Source organism: Dipteris shenzhenensis, chromosome 32 (assembly GCF_047967505.1).
Source record: "Dipteris shenzhenensis isolate YYH24624 ecotype China chromosome 32, Dip_SZ_1.0, whole genome shotgun sequence".
NCBI lineage: Eukaryota > Viridiplantae > Streptophyta > Polypodiopsida > Gleicheniales > Dipteridaceae > Dipteris > Dipteris shenzhenensis.
Genome location: NC_141627.1, coordinates 31,771,385 through 31,794,129, shown reverse-complemented (window position 1 = coordinate 31,794,129; position 22,745 = coordinate 31,771,385). Strand labels below are relative to the sequence as shown.

General features: G+C 41.7%; 1 protein-coding gene across 1 annotated transcript; it reads right to left on the bottom strand.

Annotated features, from left to right (window-relative positions):
* Nucleotides 1-18,853: 18,853 nt before the first annotated feature.
* LOC147880617 (uncharacterized) lies at nt 18,854-20,540 on the bottom strand. Its single transcript, XM_087371071.1, has 2 exons — nt 20,338-20,540; nt 18,854-20,292 (listed from the first exon to the last, which is right to left on the bottom strand). The coding sequence occupies exon 2, from the start codon at nt 20,257-20,259 to the stop codon at nt 19,018-19,020; it is 1,242 nt and encodes a 413-aa protein (XP_087227197.1). The 5' UTR covers nt 20,260-20,292; nt 20,338-20,540; the 3' UTR covers nt 18,854-19,017.
* Nucleotides 20,541-22,745: the final 2,205 nt, after the last annotated feature.

Below are 22,745 nucleotides of genomic sequence, written 5' to 3'. Positions count from 1 at the left end.
GTAGGCCTATTTCTTTCCCAACAATAGCTTTAAAAGCTTTGAAATGCTCAAACACTTCACTTTCCTTTTTCATAAAATACACCTACACTTTTCTGCTGTAGTCATCAATAAAAGTGACAAAATAATGATTGCCTCCAATAAATGTAGCTTTAGTAGTCCACACATCAGAGTGGATTAATTCCAATGGCCTCTTACTCTCTTGAACATGCCTAGGAAATGGTTTCCTTGCCTGTTTTCCAAATTGACAGGCCTCACATACCTTATGCATTTCTGCAACCTTGAATTTAGGCAATCTTGCAATAATATTTTGGGCCTGCATTGATTTAAGTCGCTATACATTAACATGACCAATGCGTTTATGCCAGATATCAATAATTGTAACTACACCGGTCCCATGTGCAAACATTGCTGCACTCAATTTAGGCATGTCCGCATCCAACGTAAACATCCTGCCCTTCTTCTTTCCTTTTGCTATCAAGCGACCGTTATTTTTCATATCCTCAACAAAGCATCCATGAGGATTAAATCTGACCTGCAAGCCCTGCTCAACCATTCGACCAACAGAAACCAGGTTCTTGGTGATATTAAGACATGAAATACATCAGACACGTATTTCTTTTTCCCATCCTGCATAGACAAAGCAATTTTACCAATTTGCACAATAGGATGTGCAATATCATCACCAGTCTCCACAAATCTTGGTCTTTCCATTTTCCTTGCCTGTCATGTGGTTTGATGCACTTGAGTCAACATACCACACCATTGCTTTCTTCTGCACTTGTCATAGAATTGGTCATGTGCTACGCCATAAACAGATGCTCATTTGTGTCATCACCCTGTCTACTAGGGGATGCATAATTACCTTGCTGCAATTTTCCAGTCATGATGTCATTCTGCTTTTTATAACAGTCTTTAACCATATGACCCATTTTAACACAGTAGTAGCATTCAACATTGTTGTTTGCATTTTGGCCTCTCTGCCATCCACCACGACCTCCATGGCTCCCCCTGCCTCTAAAGTTGCCACGTCCTCCTCCATAGGACTGGTTTTCTTGAATTTGCTGCATATTCTAATTTCTACCATGTCCTCCAGATCGGCTTGGTCTACCTTTGGCTCTACCCCTTCCAGCATTTGAGTAGAAGACAGTTTCTTTTGAAGTTCCTCCTGAAGAAGATGCACCACCATTTCTTTGCTCTTCAGAAATTAGAAGAGCAATCAACTCCTCAAAATCAAGAAATTTTTCACGTACAGCAATGGATGTCCGAAATTGTGCATAATCCTTTCCTAGACCATTCAATGTCACAAAAACTAAATCATCATCTTCCACTGGCGACCCAATGGAAGCAAGTGCATCTGCAATCTTCTTCACCTTCATCTGGTAGTCATTGATGTTCATATTTTCTCTCTGCACATTATGCAACTCCTGGCTTGCATATTTGTGCTATACATTTTTGTCAAAGTATCCCATGCCTCCTTCAGCATGCTTGCATCCTGAATATGCACAATCATAGAATCTGGAATACTGATAGATAGCCAATACATAACTTTTCTAGCTCTCTCATGCCATCCTTCAAATGCCAGCAACTCCTGTTGATTGGGAACATTAGGAATAATTGGTTCTTGTCCACCTCCAGTAATGAACTCCCAATAGCCTTTTCCCTTAAGGAAATTCGTCATTCTAAACTTCCATGCTTGGAAGTTGTTCTTGTCAAGCTTTTCAGTGACAATCTATGAAAGAGCATCAGACGCCATTACTGAACACTGCAAAAAACACAACTTCTACCTCACAAGGGCAAATCTGCAAAACTGACGATAGTGGTATTTGACCACACAGTCACTTCCTAGTGACGATTTTGCATCAACAGGCAATAAGAATGATTCTATCACTCCCAATATCTTTGTGCATAGGCATACGATGCAATTTTTGTGGCAAGTTTTCACCGACCTGCAAAACAGTGGTCACACAACAAAAAAAGGGCACTTTTTTGAGTGCCTGCGGAAAACTTCCGCCACCAAAATAGGCCCTGAAATGATGTCACCGCACCGTGAAGGGCATCCCAATCTGAGACAGTGCACTCTTGCACTTTCCGACTGTGCTACCTATAGAGATTTGCTCCCAAACTCGAAAAAGGAAAGCAACACTAATCCTCTTACCAAGACACCATGAACTTGGTTTGCTTTCTTGAGCTCCTTATCTCGAACCGAGCTCTGATACCACGTGAAGAGAGTGGGAGAGAAGTAAGGAGTCTCACTTGCAGCTTTCTCACATACATAATGGGGGAATACACACAAAGGTGGAGGCTGAAAACAATTTTCCTCCTTAGTTGTGAAAGCCAAAAGAACTCTCTCTCAGTACAAAAGGAATAGGTGAACCCTATATGTGGGTCTCAAACCAAAATCAGCTAACCTAGGTGGCATACTAGCTGAGCCACTAACTAGAGTACATAAAGATAGCTATCATCCAGCTATTATTCATGGGTGGTGTACCAACTGCATTTGCAGCTAACAAGTCGGTGACATAAATGCACAATGGTCACCCTTGCATATCACGAGTGGAGCTCGATATCTCAACAATTTATGCAAATCAAGTACGTCCCAACACATATTGAGCACCAATCAAGTGCTACAGTTGTGGCAAAAATCACCAGATCGCAAAGTGCCCTCATCGTGATAGCCCTGCTACTTTCCAGTCACTCTTCAGAGATTGTGGCATAGGACATGCCTGTATGGATTGTCTCATGAAACATAAGGTCCCATAGTAAAGAGAGGTTAAGCCTGACATCCCAATCTGCATCATTGGGGTGGACCATCAAAGTATGGGTCCGGCAAGTGTAATATCACAACCTGTAAATGTAATTACATGCCAACAAAAAGAGGCCACCAAGGACCCTAACATTCCAATCCAACCAAAGCATTTTCTTAAAAAGAAAGCACAAGTGCCTCCACCTCCGCCAAGCAATGAGCAGTCGAGCTCATCCACATCAAGCCTCGAGCCTCAAATAAAAGAAGCTCCATACCCAAATGCAGAGGTGGAGAAGGCTCATTTTCAGGCACTTTAACAATGGGTACAAAAGGAACAAGCTCAATTTGAGGCTAAGAAACAAGCTCAAGACCCAATCCATGACTCAGCCCCACAAAGTACTGATACTGTACTCAAGGCCGTGTTCCAACAATAGACTCCACAACATAATGTACTACCACGTCAACTTGAAGGAGCCGCACTCTCTAGCATCTTGAGTTGCCCTGTGTCAATTTCCATCGGAATCCTCCTACGGAATCGTCCCAATCTCTGGGAGAGTCTCAAAGGATGGATTAAACTCACAAATCCCCCTCCACCTATGAACAACATTGAAGATATCCCTGTGCAGATGGGTGAGAGATGACATACACAACATTACTATGCCTTTGATCCACAAGGCATATAATGAATTCCAAGCCATAGTGGATAGTGGAGCAGGTGTAAATGTCCTATCAAAGGAGCTCTACGAAGAATGGGGTCTCCCACTAATGCAAAAGGCTAATTTCAACATACACCTTATCAATGATTCACGGGCTAAACCCTTGAGAATAGTAAATGGCATGTCCACAAAGGTCGCAGGAGTCCACTTTTCCCTTCAATTCACAATCTTGGATCTCCCCAAAGAATTCTATCAAATATTACTGGGATGTCCTTGGTTACGAGAAGCATCAGTCCTCCATGACTGGGGAATTGATAGACTGACAATCCAACTCAAAGCACTCCTAATATAATACCATGACTGCCTAGCATGAATTCGAGCGAGTCATGTTCACAACCTTCAAATCATTTTTGAATAAGTTTTTACAGGTGTTCTTGGATGATTTGTGCATCCATTCAAACAAAAAAGACCACTTCAAATGTCTTAAAGGTAGGGAGTACGGCATCTCCCTAAATCCAACAAAATGCTAGTTCATGGTCACCACGGAGTTGTTTTGGGACACATCGTCTCTCAACATGGGATTGCAACTAACATGGACAAAATCAAAATCATCATGGAATTGCCTCCTCCTACAAATTCCAAAGGTGTACAGGTCTTTATGGGACATGCCAGCTATTATAGAAGATTTATATTATGGTATGCCATGATAGCTAGACCACTTTACAAATTATTAGTGGAATTCTTATGGACCAAAGAGTGCGACCAAGCCTTTGAGCTTTTAAAGTGGTGCCTAATCACAACACCCATCCTTATATCTCCCAATGGGGATATTGATTTTCATGTTCATATTGATGGATCCAAGTATGCAATTGGGAGTGTGCTTTGTCAACCTGGTGAACATAAGAAAGAGTACCCATTCTACTTTGCCAGTCGACAACTCAATGATGCAGAGATCAACTATACCACCACAGAAAGAGAAGCCCTAGCAATCGTGTATAGTGTAAAGAAATTTCGGCACTATCTATTGGCAAATGATTTTGTCTTCTACACCGACCATCAAGCATTGCTTTATCTTATGAATCATCCGTGTATAATAGAAAGAATAACAAGATGGCTCCTCTTGCTTCAAGAATTCAACTTTAAAATAGTGGTCCGCAAAGGCTCCCAAGCACTCCTTGTGCTGCTTAGAATCTATGCCCTACTTAAGCATGTCGACTAGAGATATCATTTTGACGGTGAAAAACAAGTGGCACGAAGGGGCACCCTTGGTGAGAACTAGCCTCCTAAGGTCAAACCTACCCACAATGTCTCCATTTAAGCACAAGCTTGCTAATGGGTTTTCAAACAAACTCAACACCAACTTGTTGAATTCGAGTCTGCAACCTACTTTGTCTAGCAATGTGAGAAGAAAGTCCCAATGGACTTTGTTGTAAGCTTTGTCTAGATCGAGCGAAGCCTAGCAGTAGTACTTGTTGCCCTATTCTATTAGCGTGATCCAAGGCCAGAGAGATGCTAAGAATGTTCTCAAAAACATCTCTCCCCTTTGCAAATCCATTCTGCTCTCTGTTGATGATCACATCAGCACACACCTCCCTGATATGCAGAGCAATGACCTTGGCTGCAATCTTATACGACACATTCAGGATTGTGGTGGGACCCATTCTTTGTCCTGTTTTTCCATTTGTGGAACATATTTATTATCCCTACCTTTACATCTTCAAATAGGAACCCCTTGTTGGTAGCATTAGCCATATTCTGAGGTCTTGACCTACTAGCTCCCAAACTGCCACGTAGAGCTCTGCCGCCATAAACCCATAGGATCCTAGAGCCTTGTCTTTGTCCATGGCCTTCATGATCTCCTCCAATTCATTCTTGGAGAAGGGACGAGCTAGAATAGACTCTCTGATACTTGGAGACTCTGCTCTCTACTCGCAAAACTTCATTCTTGACTGTTGTTCACTTTTGTGTCCTTCATTGCATGAGGGCCCACAATCATGCTCAAGTTCTTGTAGATTACTTTGGCCATGTGCCAACTTACAGTGACTACATTACTCTAAGGGTATTCCACTCTTTCAATCATTTCTCTGACTTGCTTTCTTCTAATAGATTAGAGAACGTTTTGTATGGGCAATTATCCAACCATGGTTGCCGACTCTTAGCTCTTGTGAGTTCAGCATCCTCTAGTTCATTTTCCTATAATGCATGCTCAACCTCGACCAATAAAATCGATAGAATTGGATCTTGGGGAGTGAGATCCAGGGTAGAGCTAAGCTCAAAGGCCACTCGTGGGTTCATTTGGAATAATTAACATAAAGGAGGTGGGTTTTGGGCAGGCAAGCTCGATAGATTGGATTCATCGGGGGAAGGTTGGTGGATGTGTAGTCTGTAAAGGGGAACTAGCTCTCGGATCATATGCCCATAGTGTGGCACTTTTGTGTCCTTAAAAAGTCCACTTTTTCCAAGGATGTACTGTTCAAACTGAATAAATTCCACCTAAGGTAAAAAAGGTTCTAACACACTTCAAAATTTTTGGACTTTCTCTCCTGGTTTGGACTTTTTTTGGGAGCATATCCTCTCCACTCAACTTCACTTAGTGAGCTTGAAAATTGGGTTTTTTAGAGCACTAAATGGATCACTTATATACAAATATGGCCTTATTAAGCTAAAAAGTCAAGTGGTGACCTCTAATTTAAAAAAATATGGCTCAATGAAGCTATAATTCCCAAACTTGAGCATGGTGCCCCCATCCAGTAACTATAATCATAATAACAGTAGTCTCCTAATTCCAGTTCAGTTTTAACATTATACTAATAAAGTGAAAATATGACACCATATGAAAAGAGTCTCCTGAATTCAATAAATAAGTGGTGTATAGATACACCATTTTTTAAAAAAAAAGAGTTTGTTGAATTCAATATATAAGTGGTGTATAGATACACCCTTTTTTTGAAAAACAAAGCATACAATGCATTATCTTATTGGTGGTGTATAGAGACACCATTTGTATGGAAAAAAGCATACAAAACATTATCTTATGCATCTGAATCTCGTTCAGAGTCATCAGAGTCATGTAATGTATTTGCGCTTGATGGGTCAAGTCTTGCCAAATGATGTTTACTATGGACACGACTTGGATCAGGGGTTGTGATACATTTTTCAACATTGTATCCATGCTTCTTTTTAAAACTTCGTGTCCTCGATTTCTAGCAATGAATAATACTACTGACTTCCACCTCTGTCAATCCCTCATTATTTGGAACCCATTCACATTTCTTTTGCAAGCATTTGTATATCTTCTCGGGAGATTTTTCAATGGCTTTGGTTCATACCATAAAGCTGTGAATGTTATAGGAGTTCCCTTGTCATCCCTTTCTATCTTAGCAACCTTTGCAATCCAAATTGGGCCACCTTGGTCATCCAACTCTGAACCTGGATTAGATGCCCAAATTGCAACAAATAGACCCTCTTCAATCTCATTAGATGGTATAAACTCTGGTAAGGGTTTGTCTCCCTTCCTGCCACAATATTTTCAAGGTAAAAGGCATTCCTCTGCTTCCTCCATATCTACTAACATATTCATATCCAAAGGAAAACTTGGTGACCTAGCTTGTTCCAGCCAAAAGGATTCATAGTATTCAATGCTCATTAAGTTTTCTTGTCTTTTTAAAGATTGGATAAGTGCTTTAGTTGATTTAATTGTCTTCAAATTCTTAGTTGATTGCTTTGGATATTTTTGCATCATACTTTGAAGATGTTTAATGAAGGCTTTCAAGGCTTTCAAGCCTTTCATTTCATCTATGTCAAGTGATTTTTTTTTGCAAGAACAAATCTAGTTTCCTCCAATGGAATTATTCGTTGTAATAAAGCATATGTCTCACTCCATAAATGATCTCCATCTACTGAGTAGTGCTTCCATTGCATCACTGGAATATTGTTATGCATGTGAAACTGAAAGTAGTGTGGATTTTTTTGTCCTATTAGGGTATCATCTCCTGCTTGTAAATGTGGCTATATGAATGCTCTCCAATCTACCATCCTCTCTAAGATAGCCACTTCTAATTCTTCCTTGCGAGACCCTCCAATTTTTTTCCCAATTCGAAATAGCATATCCTCCATTGTCAAAACATCCATTGACTTCAACTCACCAGAGATAACACTGAAGATTTGATCTATGTCTTCATGTGTATGGCCAACTTCCACTTCTTCAAATATTTTCAAACCAACCAGCATAGAGCATAAAGCAAATATATATTTATTCTTGTTCTCTCTCCAACAATTATCAGCTTGTATTCGCAATGTGTTAGGTAAACATCCGCAAGCATCTCTAGCCTTTCTTATTGCTTTCATGATTGATGTAACAACTTGGTTACTATCATGGTCATGCAAACTATTAATCCATACATCACAAAAGATTCTGTATCCATGTACTAATACTCCATACAAGTGTGTTTTTAGTCCACGTTTGCCCTCCAATGCCGGTGGGATACATTTATATCATGGCAAAGTTGTTGTATTCTGGTCCATGCCGTCAATGGTGATGCACATGGACTTGTCGACATGTGAAATAGCTTCCTCTCTCCAAGAAGCATACAACTTTTGAGCATGTTGCACATGACGTAAATGGGATTGATCACCATTTAATATATCTTCCTCATTGCTGCTCACATTTACTATGTTCAATGGCATTTTTTAATTCATCACATGTCTTACATTTTGACATCCTTTGCTTTGATAGTGTCTTGACATGGCAAAAATCTCTACGCCAAATTTTGTACAAGGTTGACCGTGAAATCATGTTCTCGTCTTTGTCTTGTAAAGTTTTATTGACAGTTTCTAGGACGACCTTCTTTATCATTCCCAAAGGAAGATGTTGTTTGACATTCGACACGTCCATCTAGCATTGTTTGTTGAAGATGAGGTTGTGGTAATGCATGGTCTTCGAGAACTTGCTTTACTGTTGCGGTTGCATTTATAGTGCTTCCATCGCATTTAAGCTTGTAGGTATTTCCATGAATTGTATGAACCGCTTTTTCTTTCACCTCTGCCCAAATGGTCCAGTATGTGCCATGTGATAGTCTAGTTAACCATTGATATCCTCGATTGCAAATGGGTCTCCCATACAGTGTCTTGTGCTCAAATCTTGATTAGTGCCTTAATGAAGAAAGTATGAAAACTCTTGAAGAAGATAGTTATGTCTATTAGGCACTGTCTTACTCCAAATACCAAGGCATATGGCTGCACAATCATCTTTCCCAACTTTTCTAATGCAAAATCTCTTGCAACAAGCTCGCATAACCATCCTTTCCATATTCTCCTCGGATAACATTACATGTCTCTTTGATTCTAGAATTGATGCCATGATTCTTCGCCTCTTCACACTCACATACTTTCTTTTTGTAAATAGTGTCTTGTGTATTCTAGTTGTAAGCCCATCGAACCTCGAATCCATTTCCCTTGAATCTTCATCTCTATAATCAAATGCTATGTGGGCTTGATAATTATTTGATACCTTATAATATCTTGGAAATGGCAATCCGGTAGACATGTTCATTGATGTCAATTTGTTGCCAATGCCTCTTGAATTTTGTGGTTGAACTCTTTCTCCTTCGTAACTCAAGATTCTCCCATCTATATTCTCTGGCATGCTAGCAACAATACTACGAACAACATGACAAGTCTCAGATTCTCTGCCCCTTTTGCCCTGCGTTCGAGTAGTAACATCATGATCATTGTCACTAATATCATTAATTCTTGTTATTGCATCACTTATCCCATCAATCTTTGCATGTATTTTTCTTTGTGGTCCCATTTTATTATTCTCAACACAAGACAAGTCTTCTATATCAATAAGCATGTTTGAGTCACTTGCAACACAAGACAAGTCTTCTATACCAGTGAGCCTGTTTGAGTCACTTGCAACACATGACAAGTCTTCTATACTAGTGAGCCTGTTCGAGTCACTTGTAACATAGGACTATACCAGTGAGCCTGTTCGAGTCACTTGCAACACAAGACAAGTCTTCTATACCAGTGACTATATTTGAGTCATTTGCAACACAAGAAACCTTTTCTACATCAACATCTGTTACTATAATGTCCTCAATACCTATGAGCATGCCACTATGATACTCTTGATCACTACTATAGCTTCTTATCAATTTGGATCCCATTTGTGTTATAGTCCTTTTTTTCTGATAATATTTTGTTGTGTCTTTCATGACATTGAAGGAAACTGTCTTTGCACAAATCAAGAAAATTCTTGATTTGTGAAATTTTTTTATTTGTGCAACAATTTGGATATATCCCCCAACCTGTTGCTCAAGTGCAACAGGTTGGATATATCCCCCAACCTGTTGCTTGAGCAACAAGTTGGGGAATATATCCAACTTGTTACACAAATAAAAAAAATTCATTAAATTTTGGTTGTATTTTAGGGCTAGGGTTTACGGTTAGGGTTTAGGGTTTAGGATTTAGGATTTAGGATTAGGGTTTAGGGTTTAGGGTTTAGGATTTAGGATTTAGATTTTAGGGTTTAGGGTTTAGGATTTATTGTTTAGAATTTAGGTTTTAGGAATTAAATGTTTAAAGTTTAGGATTTACGATGGTTAAGATGTTTTGGTATTTATTGTTTAAAGTTTATTCAACCAACTGTATATCCAATCTATTGCACAAATCAAGAAAATTCTTGATTTGTGCAATTTTCTTGATTTGTGCAACAGGTTGGATATATCCAATACTAGGTATGATCCTTTGCAAAGGCTTTACTTTAAGTGATTATAAGTCTACCTAGTTAAAGTATCCTACTTATTAGGGACAAGCACATAGGCTAAAAGCACACCGATTCATATTTTCTTACATTCATGCTGCATGGTGTATTAGAAGAAATGAAGAAGTATGTGATAAGAAATATTCATAAGAAATATGTATTCCATATCATGGATTCATACCATGGATATCTGGTGGTTGCTCAAGTAGAAAAATGATATGGATTCAATGATATTATAGTTTTGTACAAAGCCTTAAACAAAGTTTAAGGCTTTTGCAAAGTATTACATATTGTAACAAAGATAAGCAAGTATACTAAACCTCTTCCAGATTCTATGGTTTTAAATACCTACCTTACAAATACATTATCTAATTCTTCATTCTTCGACTAACAGGTATTATACACATGGAAGAAAAGCATACATGCTAAAAGTACTCGCATAAATTTTAACATTTTCTTATTTTTTAAATTAATTCAATTCTTTGATTGAATAACTTTTTAAAATTCAAAGGTTATTAGTATATAATATACATAATTTTAAATATTATTAATGTATAATATTAATAATTTATATATTTATTTAAATTTATACAATAATTACATATATTTATATTAGTTTCGAAGTTAATAATGTATATTTTTATTAAAACTAAAATTTAATATCTAGTTAATAGCAAGAATAATATTGTAGAGATTTTTCATATTAAGAACTACCTTACAAATGCATAATATTATAGAGATTTTTCATATTAAGAACTACCTTACCAAATACATTTACTAATTCTTCATTGTTTTAAGCATAAGTATTAAATAAAGCACATATGCTAGAAGACTTCCCATTCAAAAATATTTTCATCGTTATATTTTTTTAATTAATGTATTTATATATATATATATATATATTTGTATAATAATTATATAATATTTATATTAATTTATAGATTAATAATATATATATTTAACAAAATTATATTTTAATATTAGTTAATAAAAATATATTATATTATGGAGCAAAAATATTATAAATGAATTTCTTATATTAATAAAGTGTCGTGAGAAGAGTTTTTGGAGAGATTTATGGTTAAATTTTGTTTTGAAGTTCTTGCGTACATAATAGGTAGAGAGGTTTGAGTGGTTTTGAGGTTGAGAGAGAAATTTGTAATAGATTGTTTTCTAATTTATTTTTTTTGAAAAATTATTGCGTGCCCAATAGGTTGAGAGAGTTTGAGGTTGAGAGAAATTTGTGACAATAGGTTGTGAGAGTTTAAGGTAAAGAGGGAAATTTGTGGGAAAAAAGATTTAATGCAAAAGATGGTTTTTTGAAGTTGTTGCATATGCAACAAGTTTTTGAGAAAAGAATCGATTTTGAAACTTGATTCAAATTTACAAAAACTTGATTCTTAGAAGTTCTTGTGTACGCAATAGGTTGGAAATGAACTCACCTCTTGCAACATTTTAAAAATTTTGAGAATCCTGCAACAGGTTGATGAGAGGAGAGAAGCGTGGAGTGTGAAAAAATGAACTTTGAATGAAAGAGAGAATGAAGAACATTCTACTTATAGTGAACCTAAAAGAACTAAAAAAACCTTAAAAACTAAAAAAAGCTGACTTTACCTAAAAGCTACCCATTTCCTATAAAACTCTATTTCTCCTCATTCTCTCTCACAACTTTCCTGGAGCTCCTCCACCACCTCCCCACCCAGGTACTCCCTCCCTCCCTTCCCTTCCCCTCTCCTCCCTCCCCTCCCTTCCCCTCTCCTCCTACTTCCCATCCCCTCTCCTCCCTTCCCACCTCCTCCCACTTCCCATCCCCTCTCCTCCCGCTTCCTCTCTCCCCTCCCCCCTCCCTCCTTCCGCTTCCCCCTTCCCCTCTCCTCCCTTCCCTTCCCCTCCCCTCCTCCTCTTTTTCCTTGTCCTCTCCCTCCTCCCGCTTGCCCTTCCCCTCCCTTCCCCTCTCCTCCCACTTCCCTCTCCCCTCTGCTCCCCTCCCCTCCCTTCCTCCCTTTCCCTCTCCTCCCACTTCCCCCTCCCCTCCTTTCCTCCCTCCCCTCCCCTCCCTTCCCCTCTCCTCCCCTCTTCTCTCGCTTCCCTCTCCCCTCCCCTCCTTTCCTCCCTCTCCTCCCGCTTCCCCTCCCCTCTTCTCCCGTTTCCCCCTCCGAGTAGTGAGGGGGAGGTGAGGGGAGGGGAGGAGCGGGGCGGGGAGGGGAGGGGAGGGGCAGGGCGGGGAGGGGTGAGAGGGGAGGGGAGAGGGGAGGGGCAAGAGGGGAGGGGCAACGGGGCAGGGAGAGGAGGGAATGGGGAGGAGCGGGGAGGGGAGGCGAGAGGGGAGGAGCGAGGGGAGGGGCAGGGCGCAAGAGGGGAGGGGTGGGGCGGGGAGGGGAGAGAAGGGGGAGGAGCAAGGAGGGGAGGCGAGAGGGGAGGGGTGGGGCGGGGCAAGGAGGGGTGGGGCGGGGCAGGGAGGGGAGGGGAGAGGGGAGGGGCGAGAGGGAAGGGGAGGGGAGGGGTGGAAAGGGGAGGCGGGAAGGGCGAGAGGGGAGGGACGGGGCGGGGAGGTGGGAGGGGCGAGAGCAGAGAGGAGGGTCGAGGAGGGGAGGCGAGGGGGGGTTACTGAGGGGTGGGGAGGGGCGGGGAGGGGGTACTGAGGGGGGAGGGAGGGTTACTGAGGGGCGGGGAGGGGAGGGGAGGGGCAACAGGTTGGGGGGGGTTAATCCCCCCCTCCTCACCCCTCCCCCCTCGCCCCTCCCCTCCCCCCCGCCCCTCGTGCCTCCTCGCCCCCTCCCCGCCGTCCTCCTTTCCGCCCTCCCCCCTCTCGCCTCCCCTCCCCGCCCCTCCCGTCCTCCTCGTCTCCCCTCCTCGCCCCTCCCCCCTACACCTTGCGCCTCCCTGGATGCCTCCTACCTCCCCTCCCATCCTCCTTCCTACCCTCCCCCCTCTCGCCTCCCCTCCCCGCCCCTCACCCCCACCCCTCGCGCCTTCCCAGATGCCTCCCGCTCTCGCCTCCCCTCCCTACCCCTCGCACCTCCCCGGACACCTCCCGATCGAGGGTGGGGGGGAGGAGCGGGGAGAGGAGGTGAGAGGGGGGGGGAGGGCGGGAAGGAGGACAGGAGGGGTCGGGAGGGGAGGCAGGAGGGGGGGTGAGCGAGGAGGAGACGGGAGGGAAGGCAGGAGGGGCGGGGAGGCGAGAGTAGAGGCGAGAGGGGAGGGGAGTAAGGACAACGGGAGGGGCAGGGAGGGGAGACGGGAGGGGAGGGGAGAGATAAGGAGCCAGGAGGGGCGGGGGGAGGGGAGGCGAGAGGGGAGGGGAGCAAGGACGATGGGAGGGGCGAGGAGGGGAGACGGGAGGGGAGGGGAGAGACGGGGAGACGGGAGGAGAGGCGAGGGGCGAGCAGATTTTTGATTGCTTTGCAGAAAACTATTGCTTCGAGTTTTGGTTCTAAGGTATCTTTCAAATATCTTGAACATGCTTGGTATTTTATGGAGCGCAAATCAAAGTATTTTTTGGTGATCACTACCGAGAATGTGTCAAGCATGAAATATTCTCCAGAGGCAGTAAGAAATGGTGGCATGGTCTCAACCATAAATATTAAAGAAAATAATTTCATAGAAGTTGTGTGCAAAGGGAAGAATGATGATGTGGTCTACAAGTTACGAGTTACGCACAAGCACTTCTTGAAGCCCTTACCAGATTCAATTGAGGGATCCCAAGAATAACTTAGTGCCTTGGAAGCATTGAAGAAAATGTGGAATGCATTTCCAAGTGGTGGTGTTGTACCTTCAGCAGCAGTAAGTACACCATCTATAACATGTAACCCTCAAGTTGTACCACCAATATCTGTGGCAATAACTACGGTATCTCCGGCAAGAGTAACTACAATATCTGCAGTAGTAACTATAATATCTCCAACTGTACCTACACCATTGACTACTGCAACTATAGGAACAAGGAGTGATCGTGGAGCAGATTCAAGTTCCACAGCTATTCCTAGAAAGAGAGCAAAAATAACTCCTACTCCACATGCAGATCGTTCAAGTGCACGTTATTTAAAACCAGGCGAAAAATTGGATAGTGATGATCAGGAGGATCCGCAAGAAGAAGATACAAGTCTCGCAGACTTTTCTATAAGTGTGGCAGACTTACATCCTCTAGAGGATGAGGGGTACATTTGGGGATTTTCACAATTAAGTGTGGCCACAATGCTTATTGATCGAGCTTCGTTATTCACAAATCAAAGAAAGCTAGATATGACATTGGCATGCAAATTGTATGAAGATACGAGGAAAACAAGAACTCCAGTTGCCACTAATATCACTCTTCATCCTATGGCATTTAAGAGACTTCAAGAAGATGATCCTCCATTGCCTAATGTCACATTTCAAAAGCGCGTGGACTTTCTTGATGCTTTTGAGAACTTTAGAAGGAGTGACTTTGTTCATGGAGAGTCTTTGTACCAAAGCCGATATGGGACTGACATCGAGAAGAGATACATGATGGCAAAGAATAGATTCTTGGAAAGATGCAGGTTTGAGCCCATTGATGGGCAACACTTTTGTGAAGCTTGTAGGATCGCCCTTGATGAGGGAAGAAAAGGAAACTTACCACAGATTGAGTGGATGGAAAAGTTTCAATGGGTCATTTGTCATGTATGCATATTTAACGATGACTCAAAGTACATTCTAGAATCAGAAAGGCTGAATTCTGCTCCATTTAGGTTGAAAAAAAGCTCTTCTCTTTCTGAGATCCTAATAAAGGCAAGCGAGTTATGGGTGGGCTATGGAAAGCCACAAATAGTGAAGGGCAGGAGACCTACATCTAAGTACTTAGCAAAGAGGACTCGGTTCTATAGATGCTTGAAAGGTGTTGTAAGCAATACGCAAGGCATACCAAGTAATAAGGTTGAGGCAAAGGATCTAAACACCACTGTTGCAAGATACAGGGACGTTACTTGCATTGTCTTCCACGAGGACTCAGTGTTTCAGAGCATAGTGGATGTTTGCCAAGCATATGGAACAAGAAAGATATCCTTTGAGGCACCAGAGCACACTGCAACTCAAAGGAAAGAAATAATGAAACCGATGTCTATTGTTTGGTGGAGAGCATTAAGGTTTGTTCCAGATGCAATAACAGAAGAAGTATGCAAGAAGATCCTAAGCGGTGATAGCTTCTTAGTGTCACGGATAGTTGAACTTGTGCGGTTCATCATAGAAGGTCCTATGGCAGATAAGAAAAGATCAACGTTGGTCCTGTTCATGACAGAATCACAAAGGGATGCCTTGTATGTGAGTTTGACATCTGCATTTGGGTATTTACTTTCAAAAGTCTACCATGGTATAGTCCTATGTAATCATATGACTGTCTTGGAAGGCATTGCCATTCAAGTCATGCAGCCTTTCTTGATGTGCTTCTTATCTAGGGGTGGTGGCGATCTAATCAAAATTCCTTTAAGGACTCTCGAGCTTCATTACTTTGAGGACAATAAGGTTAAACTTGATGCAGCAATGGTGGATTACAAAAAGTCGATGGATCCTGATGTGATAGTAGAGATGACAAAGAATTTACTGAATGATGGGTGGGAAGTAGCATTGTATCGAATGGGTTTTGCTGCTGAGAAATTGCTACGCCAAGGTAGAAATGTAAATGTCATTGATACCCCCCATCAGATTGAGTTCTTTGACACATATTACAGTTGCACTACCTTCTTTGAAGAGGAAAATGTCAAAGAAGAGGGTAGTGAGGAAAATGTCGAAGACAAGGGTAGTGAGTATGAGGGTGATGATTCTAGCTCAGGTGATGATGAGGATGAAAGCTCTGCATCCTATGACTTACGCCAAGAAGAAATCTGCACAAAGAATAAGGGTGATCAATTGTCAACTAGAGTCAAGGAGGTTCCACTCATCATACGGGAAGGCTCGTGGCAGCAAGAAGTAGTAGTACAGCACGTCATAGGAAAAGGTAAGGCTAAAGAGGTGGAAGCACTTCCCTTGAAATTAAAAGTGAGGAAGGCAGCTTTGATCTTGGGTGAAGGACATGCAAGTGGATCAAGCAAGGAAGCCTTACCCAAAGAAGGTATGGATGAGGCAAAGCATGACCAAGAGGAGTTACCAAGAGGCATAGATGGTTCTTCAACCATGACCTTACAAACTCCAGAGCAGCCTACTAGTCAGGAACCTAGTAGCCAGGACCCTACTCACCAAGAACTTGGACATGAGACTTTAGAGGAGCCTACTAGTCAGGTGCTTGGAACTGAAGAGCAAACTACTGAGGACCTTGCTACTGAGACTCTAGTCTTAGAGCAGCCTATTAGTCAAGACCGTGGTAGTCAAGGGCGCATTGAGGACATTGGTACTGTCTTAGAGTAACCTATTAGTCATGACCTTGGTAGTCAAGGGCCTGGCATTGAGGACATTGGTACTGAGGAACATGATGGCTGATGGCTTTGTAATCACAAGTTTTGAACTTCTATGTAAAGCGAATATCTAATAAAAAGTTAACTACTTTTTTGATTTCTTTACTCTCATTATTGTGTATAAAGATTGTTTATGAGGTCCATTTTATACTTAATGGTGTATTTTAAACTTTATGTCAATGTATTTTTATAGTTAAGGGTGTTTTTTAATACCAAGTGAGGTGTATATGTATTTTTATAGTTAAGGGTGTTTTTTAATACCAAGTGAGGTGTATATGTACACCACCTTTCTAAAAGAAATGGTCATAAAGGTGTGTGCACACCACTTATACATAAAAGTGTTTATTTACACCACCTTTCTAAGAGAATTGGTCATCTATTGATGTTCTTAGATGATAGTAGCTTAATTCATAAGAAGTTATGAAGATGTTTATGTAGACCACCTTTGTAAGAGATTTGGTTATGCATTGATGTTCTTAGTATTTAATCACCAAATCTTTTGTTTGGAGTTGTCAAATCTAGTTCAAAAAACAACATTACTAGTATATTCAAAAATTTTGGACTATTTTTTAGTCCATTTCTCAAATTGGACTTTACACAAGTCTAAAAATTTTGAATAGTGTGTTTTCTATGCCGAAATTAGACAGGTATGGTGGGAGTCTACTCAGGTGCACGATGACCCTTGCACTAAATGAGATAAAGAGATAAGGAAGATATAGGTCCGGGCCAAGGCTTTTGATATTCAATTTACATGGCCAACATGAAAACATTGGGAGCGGCACTAGCAGTTGTAAGGTAGGCCCTGTAGGCAGCCTGCATTGGAATGGATCCCAGAGGAGTGTCTGATTAACTGTGTGAATTCTCCAATGGGTAGGGTAAGCTAGTGAAGGCTCAAGAAGACTCCTTTGTGTAGGATATCGGGTAAATTGGCATATCGGTGTCTGAGTCAATGGACCTCACTAAACCCCGAATTGAATCACAAGTGGGCAATGAGACGATAGCTTGGTGGAAAAGCAGATTTCGAGAAATATGGAAACCTTGTGTGACAACAAGGAAAGCTTGGTTTCTACTGTGGAAGATTATACATCATTGGCTTTCGATGAGAGGTCATTTGGCAAAGAGATTCTAGGTCAACCCCATGTGCCCACTTTGCCGGAAGTCCACAGAATTGGTAAGGCATGTTATCCATAACTGCATAGTCATAAGAGAGGTATGAAGGTGGGTTGAGGGAGCCATATGTGCCTCTGGGTTAATGGGCTAAACTTTACTAAGGGTCGAATTGGTGAACGACTCTCCTGGGCGATGCCTCAGACCTCCCTTCCACCCAAGCTCAGCTTGACCGTATATCCACACCATGGTGATGTTGGCAGCCTGTGATATCTGAAATCAAATTGTGTTTCAATAAGACATAAAGGTAGCCTTTAGGGGATCATGCATCCTAAGATTAGTAAAGGACAACATGAATGATCTAAGTAAGGTCCCACAAGGAAAGGACGAGATAGTTAGTGCCACTTTGATGGAGGTGGAGGTCCACTTAATGAGTGATTAAGCAATGAAAAAGTCTCTTTTGGATGTTTGCAACATAGGCCAAGGGCTAATGCCTATGTTGGCCGAAGCTTTGTATATGGTATTTTGCTAGGGGTGACCACCCCCTTAATGAATTTGGATAAGTAATTTTTTTAAAAAAAACAATGATGTATCATGCCATCAATGGAAGAAACATAGAAACAAATCTTTTGAACATAAGAATAAGGGTCCAAAGAAGAACTTCCCGAATTAAATTACCAAGCAAAAGAAGCACAATATTGTTTGCTAAGGATATAGAAATCAATCAATGGTTCACAAGTGCATGCAGGCACTATCTCTTAGTATATTACAAGTACATATAGTTTACGTATATAGCACTTTGTAATCTTATTTAGAGCATATAGTTTAATTAAACTTAACGTGACTTTGTACCTAAGCAACCTTTTTGAAAAACAATTACAATTGGGATTCAGAAAAGGAGAATCTAGTAGTCAACTTTAGTATGCATCCTTAGGGACAAATTCACAAAAGGAGAATCCATTTCTCCACTATAGCACTCACTCCAAGGAGGTAGTGCTAACAAATGAACAAATGAACAAATGATACAATTATCGGGCACATGGTGAAGAGAATTGAGGTGATGAATATTATCAAACCAAAAGCCTAATTATTAAGAAAAAGAACAAGGTGGACATTGTCCAAGTGGCTTGCTGCCTGTGGATGGGTCAACTCACCACAAAATCAAGACGCCAAATAATGACATAGGAAAATCATTTTTCGTTTTCAAGATTAAGACTCGTTACTAAGACCTACCCTTAAGAGGAAGGCCAACAAGATGAGGTAGTCCATAGCAAAATAAAAGGTCCATGTATTCAAGCTGGTCTCTATTTGTTGTTCGATTCGCGAATTTTTCGAAACATCTCATATGCCATCGATTTTAGTACGTCGTCGCTTGGAAGGCTTTTGCAAAGTTGCTGAGACTGTGGAGACCTCCGAGTACCGGAAGTTTTGGATGGATCTACCCAATCCCCAGAGGCTGTAGGAATCCCACGTCTCGCTTGGCAATCGGCTGTTTGCATCCTCACTCGCCCCTAGTAATGCCCCTGCTCCAGTAACTCTTGCAATCGTCGAGACTCCCAGCTCCGTCACGAACAGCGCTGAGCCATGCAGCAGAATACGATGATTCATGCAATTCGGCGTTGGTAATGTTATGGTGTCTTCGCTCACTATGCGCAACGGATCACCGCCCAAAATGACCGTGAAGATGGCGTTGAGGCAATTTTCGGAAGCCATGGAGGAGCCAAGTAGCCATACCCGCAGCCCTTGGTCCGTCGGCCAGTTATGGTCGAACGCCAGATGGATGAGCCCAGCTTTGGCTCCGGCGGGCGAGGCAAGCTGAAACCAGGTAATGTCGCCATTTTCGGAGATGCGTCCGAAGGTCCCAGTCCCGCCGGAGCTGTCACCGAGCAGAACAAACCAGACATTGCCGTCTGGTCCTGTACGGAGTCCCACCGGAGTGTTGCCGTTGGCGGCGGGAATTTCTATCTCCTTGAGGGGATCTTCTGCGTCTGGCTCAATGCGGAGGATCTTGCTGCTCAGGTCCAAGCTCGCGTAGACAACGGCACCGGCGCGTGAGTGGACGGCGCTTGAGTGGACGGCCACAAAGATGGGTCTGGCGCTGCACTGGTAGATGGTAAATCTGGACTCGCTGTCGTCGTTAAGGTCTATGCGAACGACATGGTGGCTGTCCTTGCAGGTCGTCCAGAGGTAATCGCCGTCCTCAATCACAACGTGAGGCCCGCGAACAGACGAGGGGAGGGTGATACGCTGCTGCTCCGAGGGTGGGGAAGTGATGTCGCCCGGTACAGGGTCGAGCAGGAGGATTGCGGATTGGAACTGGAGGGTCGCCCAGAAGAAGCCCTCGTTCTGCTTGGACAAATGCAGCCCGTGGATACCACTCCATGGCCCGTCGAGAATGAATTTCTGGGCTTCGAGAGGACGACCGGAGGTAGGATCGAGCGCCACCTTCACGATGGCACCGTCAGGCTGCTGCGAGATGACCAACAGATTATCATCCGGAGCCACCACTTCGTGCGTCTGAGCGCTGGCTGGCAAGGGGTATTCTACGGCTACTTTCGACACCTTCACAGAAGGGGATGCCATTGCAACAAGAGAACAAGAAAGAATCTACTACCACTCAACGACAAGAGAACACGAAAGAGCTCTTGAAAAATCTACTACCACAACAACAAGAGAACACGAAAGAGCTCTTGAAAAATCTACTACCACAACAACAAGAGAACACGAAAGAGCTCTTGCGAATCTACTACCACAACAACAAGAGAACACGAAAGAGCTCTTGCAGGATTACTACCACAACAGAAGGCGAGCAACAATGGAACTAGTTGGGAGGGCTACCTTCGTTTCTTTTTAAGGGCACTTAGAGAATTCACGAGGAACTCACCACCCTCGTCGTGTGGAAAGGACACCCTTGTCGTGTGCAAAGGACAGACTTTTCTCGCACATGGACGGCCCTTATGATGGGAATTTTATTTGGCCTAGGTGGGAATCACTCGGATTGAGTGCCAAAAATTCCAAGTGAGCTTTCTTTTTTCCATTCATAAGCTTTGTCCTAACATAGATTTTTGAAAAAATACATCATATAAACCGACTTTGTACTAAAAAAATCCCAAATGAGCTTCTTTTTCCATTCGTAACATAGATTTTCAAAAAATACATCATATAAACCTACTCTATACTAAAAAATGAAAAGCTCCTGGGTTTCTCCATGTTCATTTGACATATTTCACACATGAGAAGTTTGTTATGCCCCAATGACAATGCAATTGATAGGTACTAGTGGGAATAACCACCATTGGCCTTAAGATCCTCTACCCTAATGACAATGCAATTGACATTAGGTACTAGTGGGAATAGCCACCATTGGCCTTAAGATCCTCCAAGGCAGAATGGGATAACCTTATCCTTTTCTAGGTATTGGAAAGCATAGAATTATCACATTGTCCTTACATGAGACAATGACATCCACACTCTCCAACATAACCCATCCATATCTAGTCTGACCATTATCACATGCTAGGAATAGTTCTTGTGAGTGTTGGTACATAGCTCATTTAACTATTAGCACATGGTGGGAAGGGAATAGGACATAAATATATTTAAAAATGGATGGGACCACGTCTAACTATTAGTACATAGTGGGAGGGACCACGCCCCACTATTAGTACATAGTGGGAGGAATAGGACAATATTTGAAAAGGGATGGTACCATTTCTTCCTATTTCATCACATGTGCTAGGGCTGACCTTTTCCCACTCACCTTTTATGTTTTTTAAATAATTTACCCACCCCTTTGGCCCTATCAAGTTGCATTTGCCATGTGCCTACATTGTACGTAGTAGGGCTTGAACATAGGCCGTCGCCCTGATAGGCAAGCGCCCTACTACTGGGCTACCATTACGGCTTCTGCTCGTTTTTCCCCACTCATCTTTATGTTATGTTAGTAAGCTTAACATAACTACTGCAGTTATATTAATGTCAACCTTAACAACAAAATTCCACTTCTATTGGTATCATAAAATTATGCATAAAGTCGTTCTAAAATGAATTTTGGACCTTTTTTTGAACAAAACATAATATTTTTCACTATGATGTCCAATTCAATCTTGACCCTAAAATTTTTTTAGTAAAAATATTAAGTACAGGAGCATTCCCACTACTTTCATTAAGTTAAATCCTTATTTTTTATATTTTAATTTTGTCCCTTCACAAAAAATTATTAAAGTGTGTATCTGCGAGGGGTTGTATATTCAAACATCTTTAACATGCCATTAAGAGATTTAAGATAAAATTAGATCCCTTTGAATCCCAATTATAATGCATCTTTCATTGAAATCCTAAACTAGTCCTTCTTAACTGGTAGTGGGAATAGGCCCTTAGTAATAATTTGGTAATAGTGAAGTATTTCAAATTAATAGTCTATTTAATCACTATGTCCAAATAGTATTGAGACACCTCGTAGACCAAAGGACAAAGCAGGCAAACGAATAATCCCTATGAAGCATGAAGGGAGTCAATAGTTGAAGGACTCAACAAAGAAGGGAGCAACACGAATCCACCAGTCTAGATAGTGTAGCGGATGACCTATCCATAGGCATTCGTGCATTAAGGTCACCAAGACTGTATGCATCATAAGACAAGTGAAGAAGATAAGGATCATAGTGCTAGATGATAAGGGAATGATGCTATATGGCAAAAAGACTCAAAGGCATATAGCTTGCATAGACTCCAAGGAACATGTCATTACATCAATTTACAATATGGTCAACTAATTGGGCAAAGGAAATTATTGAAGGCAAGGCATAAAAGGTACATTCAAGTGAAGTTTATAAGCCCAAAACCAAGATGCAGTAAAGGCATCTTGGTCTTCTAAGAAGAGCTAGATGAATGTGATGGATAGTACCCATTGAATCTTAGGGTGTGTACTATTAAGAAATCTTATGTATCATATGTGTTCAAGGGGTATTTAAAAGACCCTCACCTATAATTCTTCCCCTAATAAAACCACCCCTCTTTACTTTATGAATTAATGGATGTTTTCCTAAAGTTGAATTCAAAAAATCTTCACT

What these genes read in the sequence shown, in the direction of transcription:
- LOC147880617 (XM_087371071.1), bottom strand. Translation starts at nt 20,259, where the DNA reads ATGGCATCCCCTTCTGTGAAGGTGTCGAAAGTAGCCGTAGAATACCCC.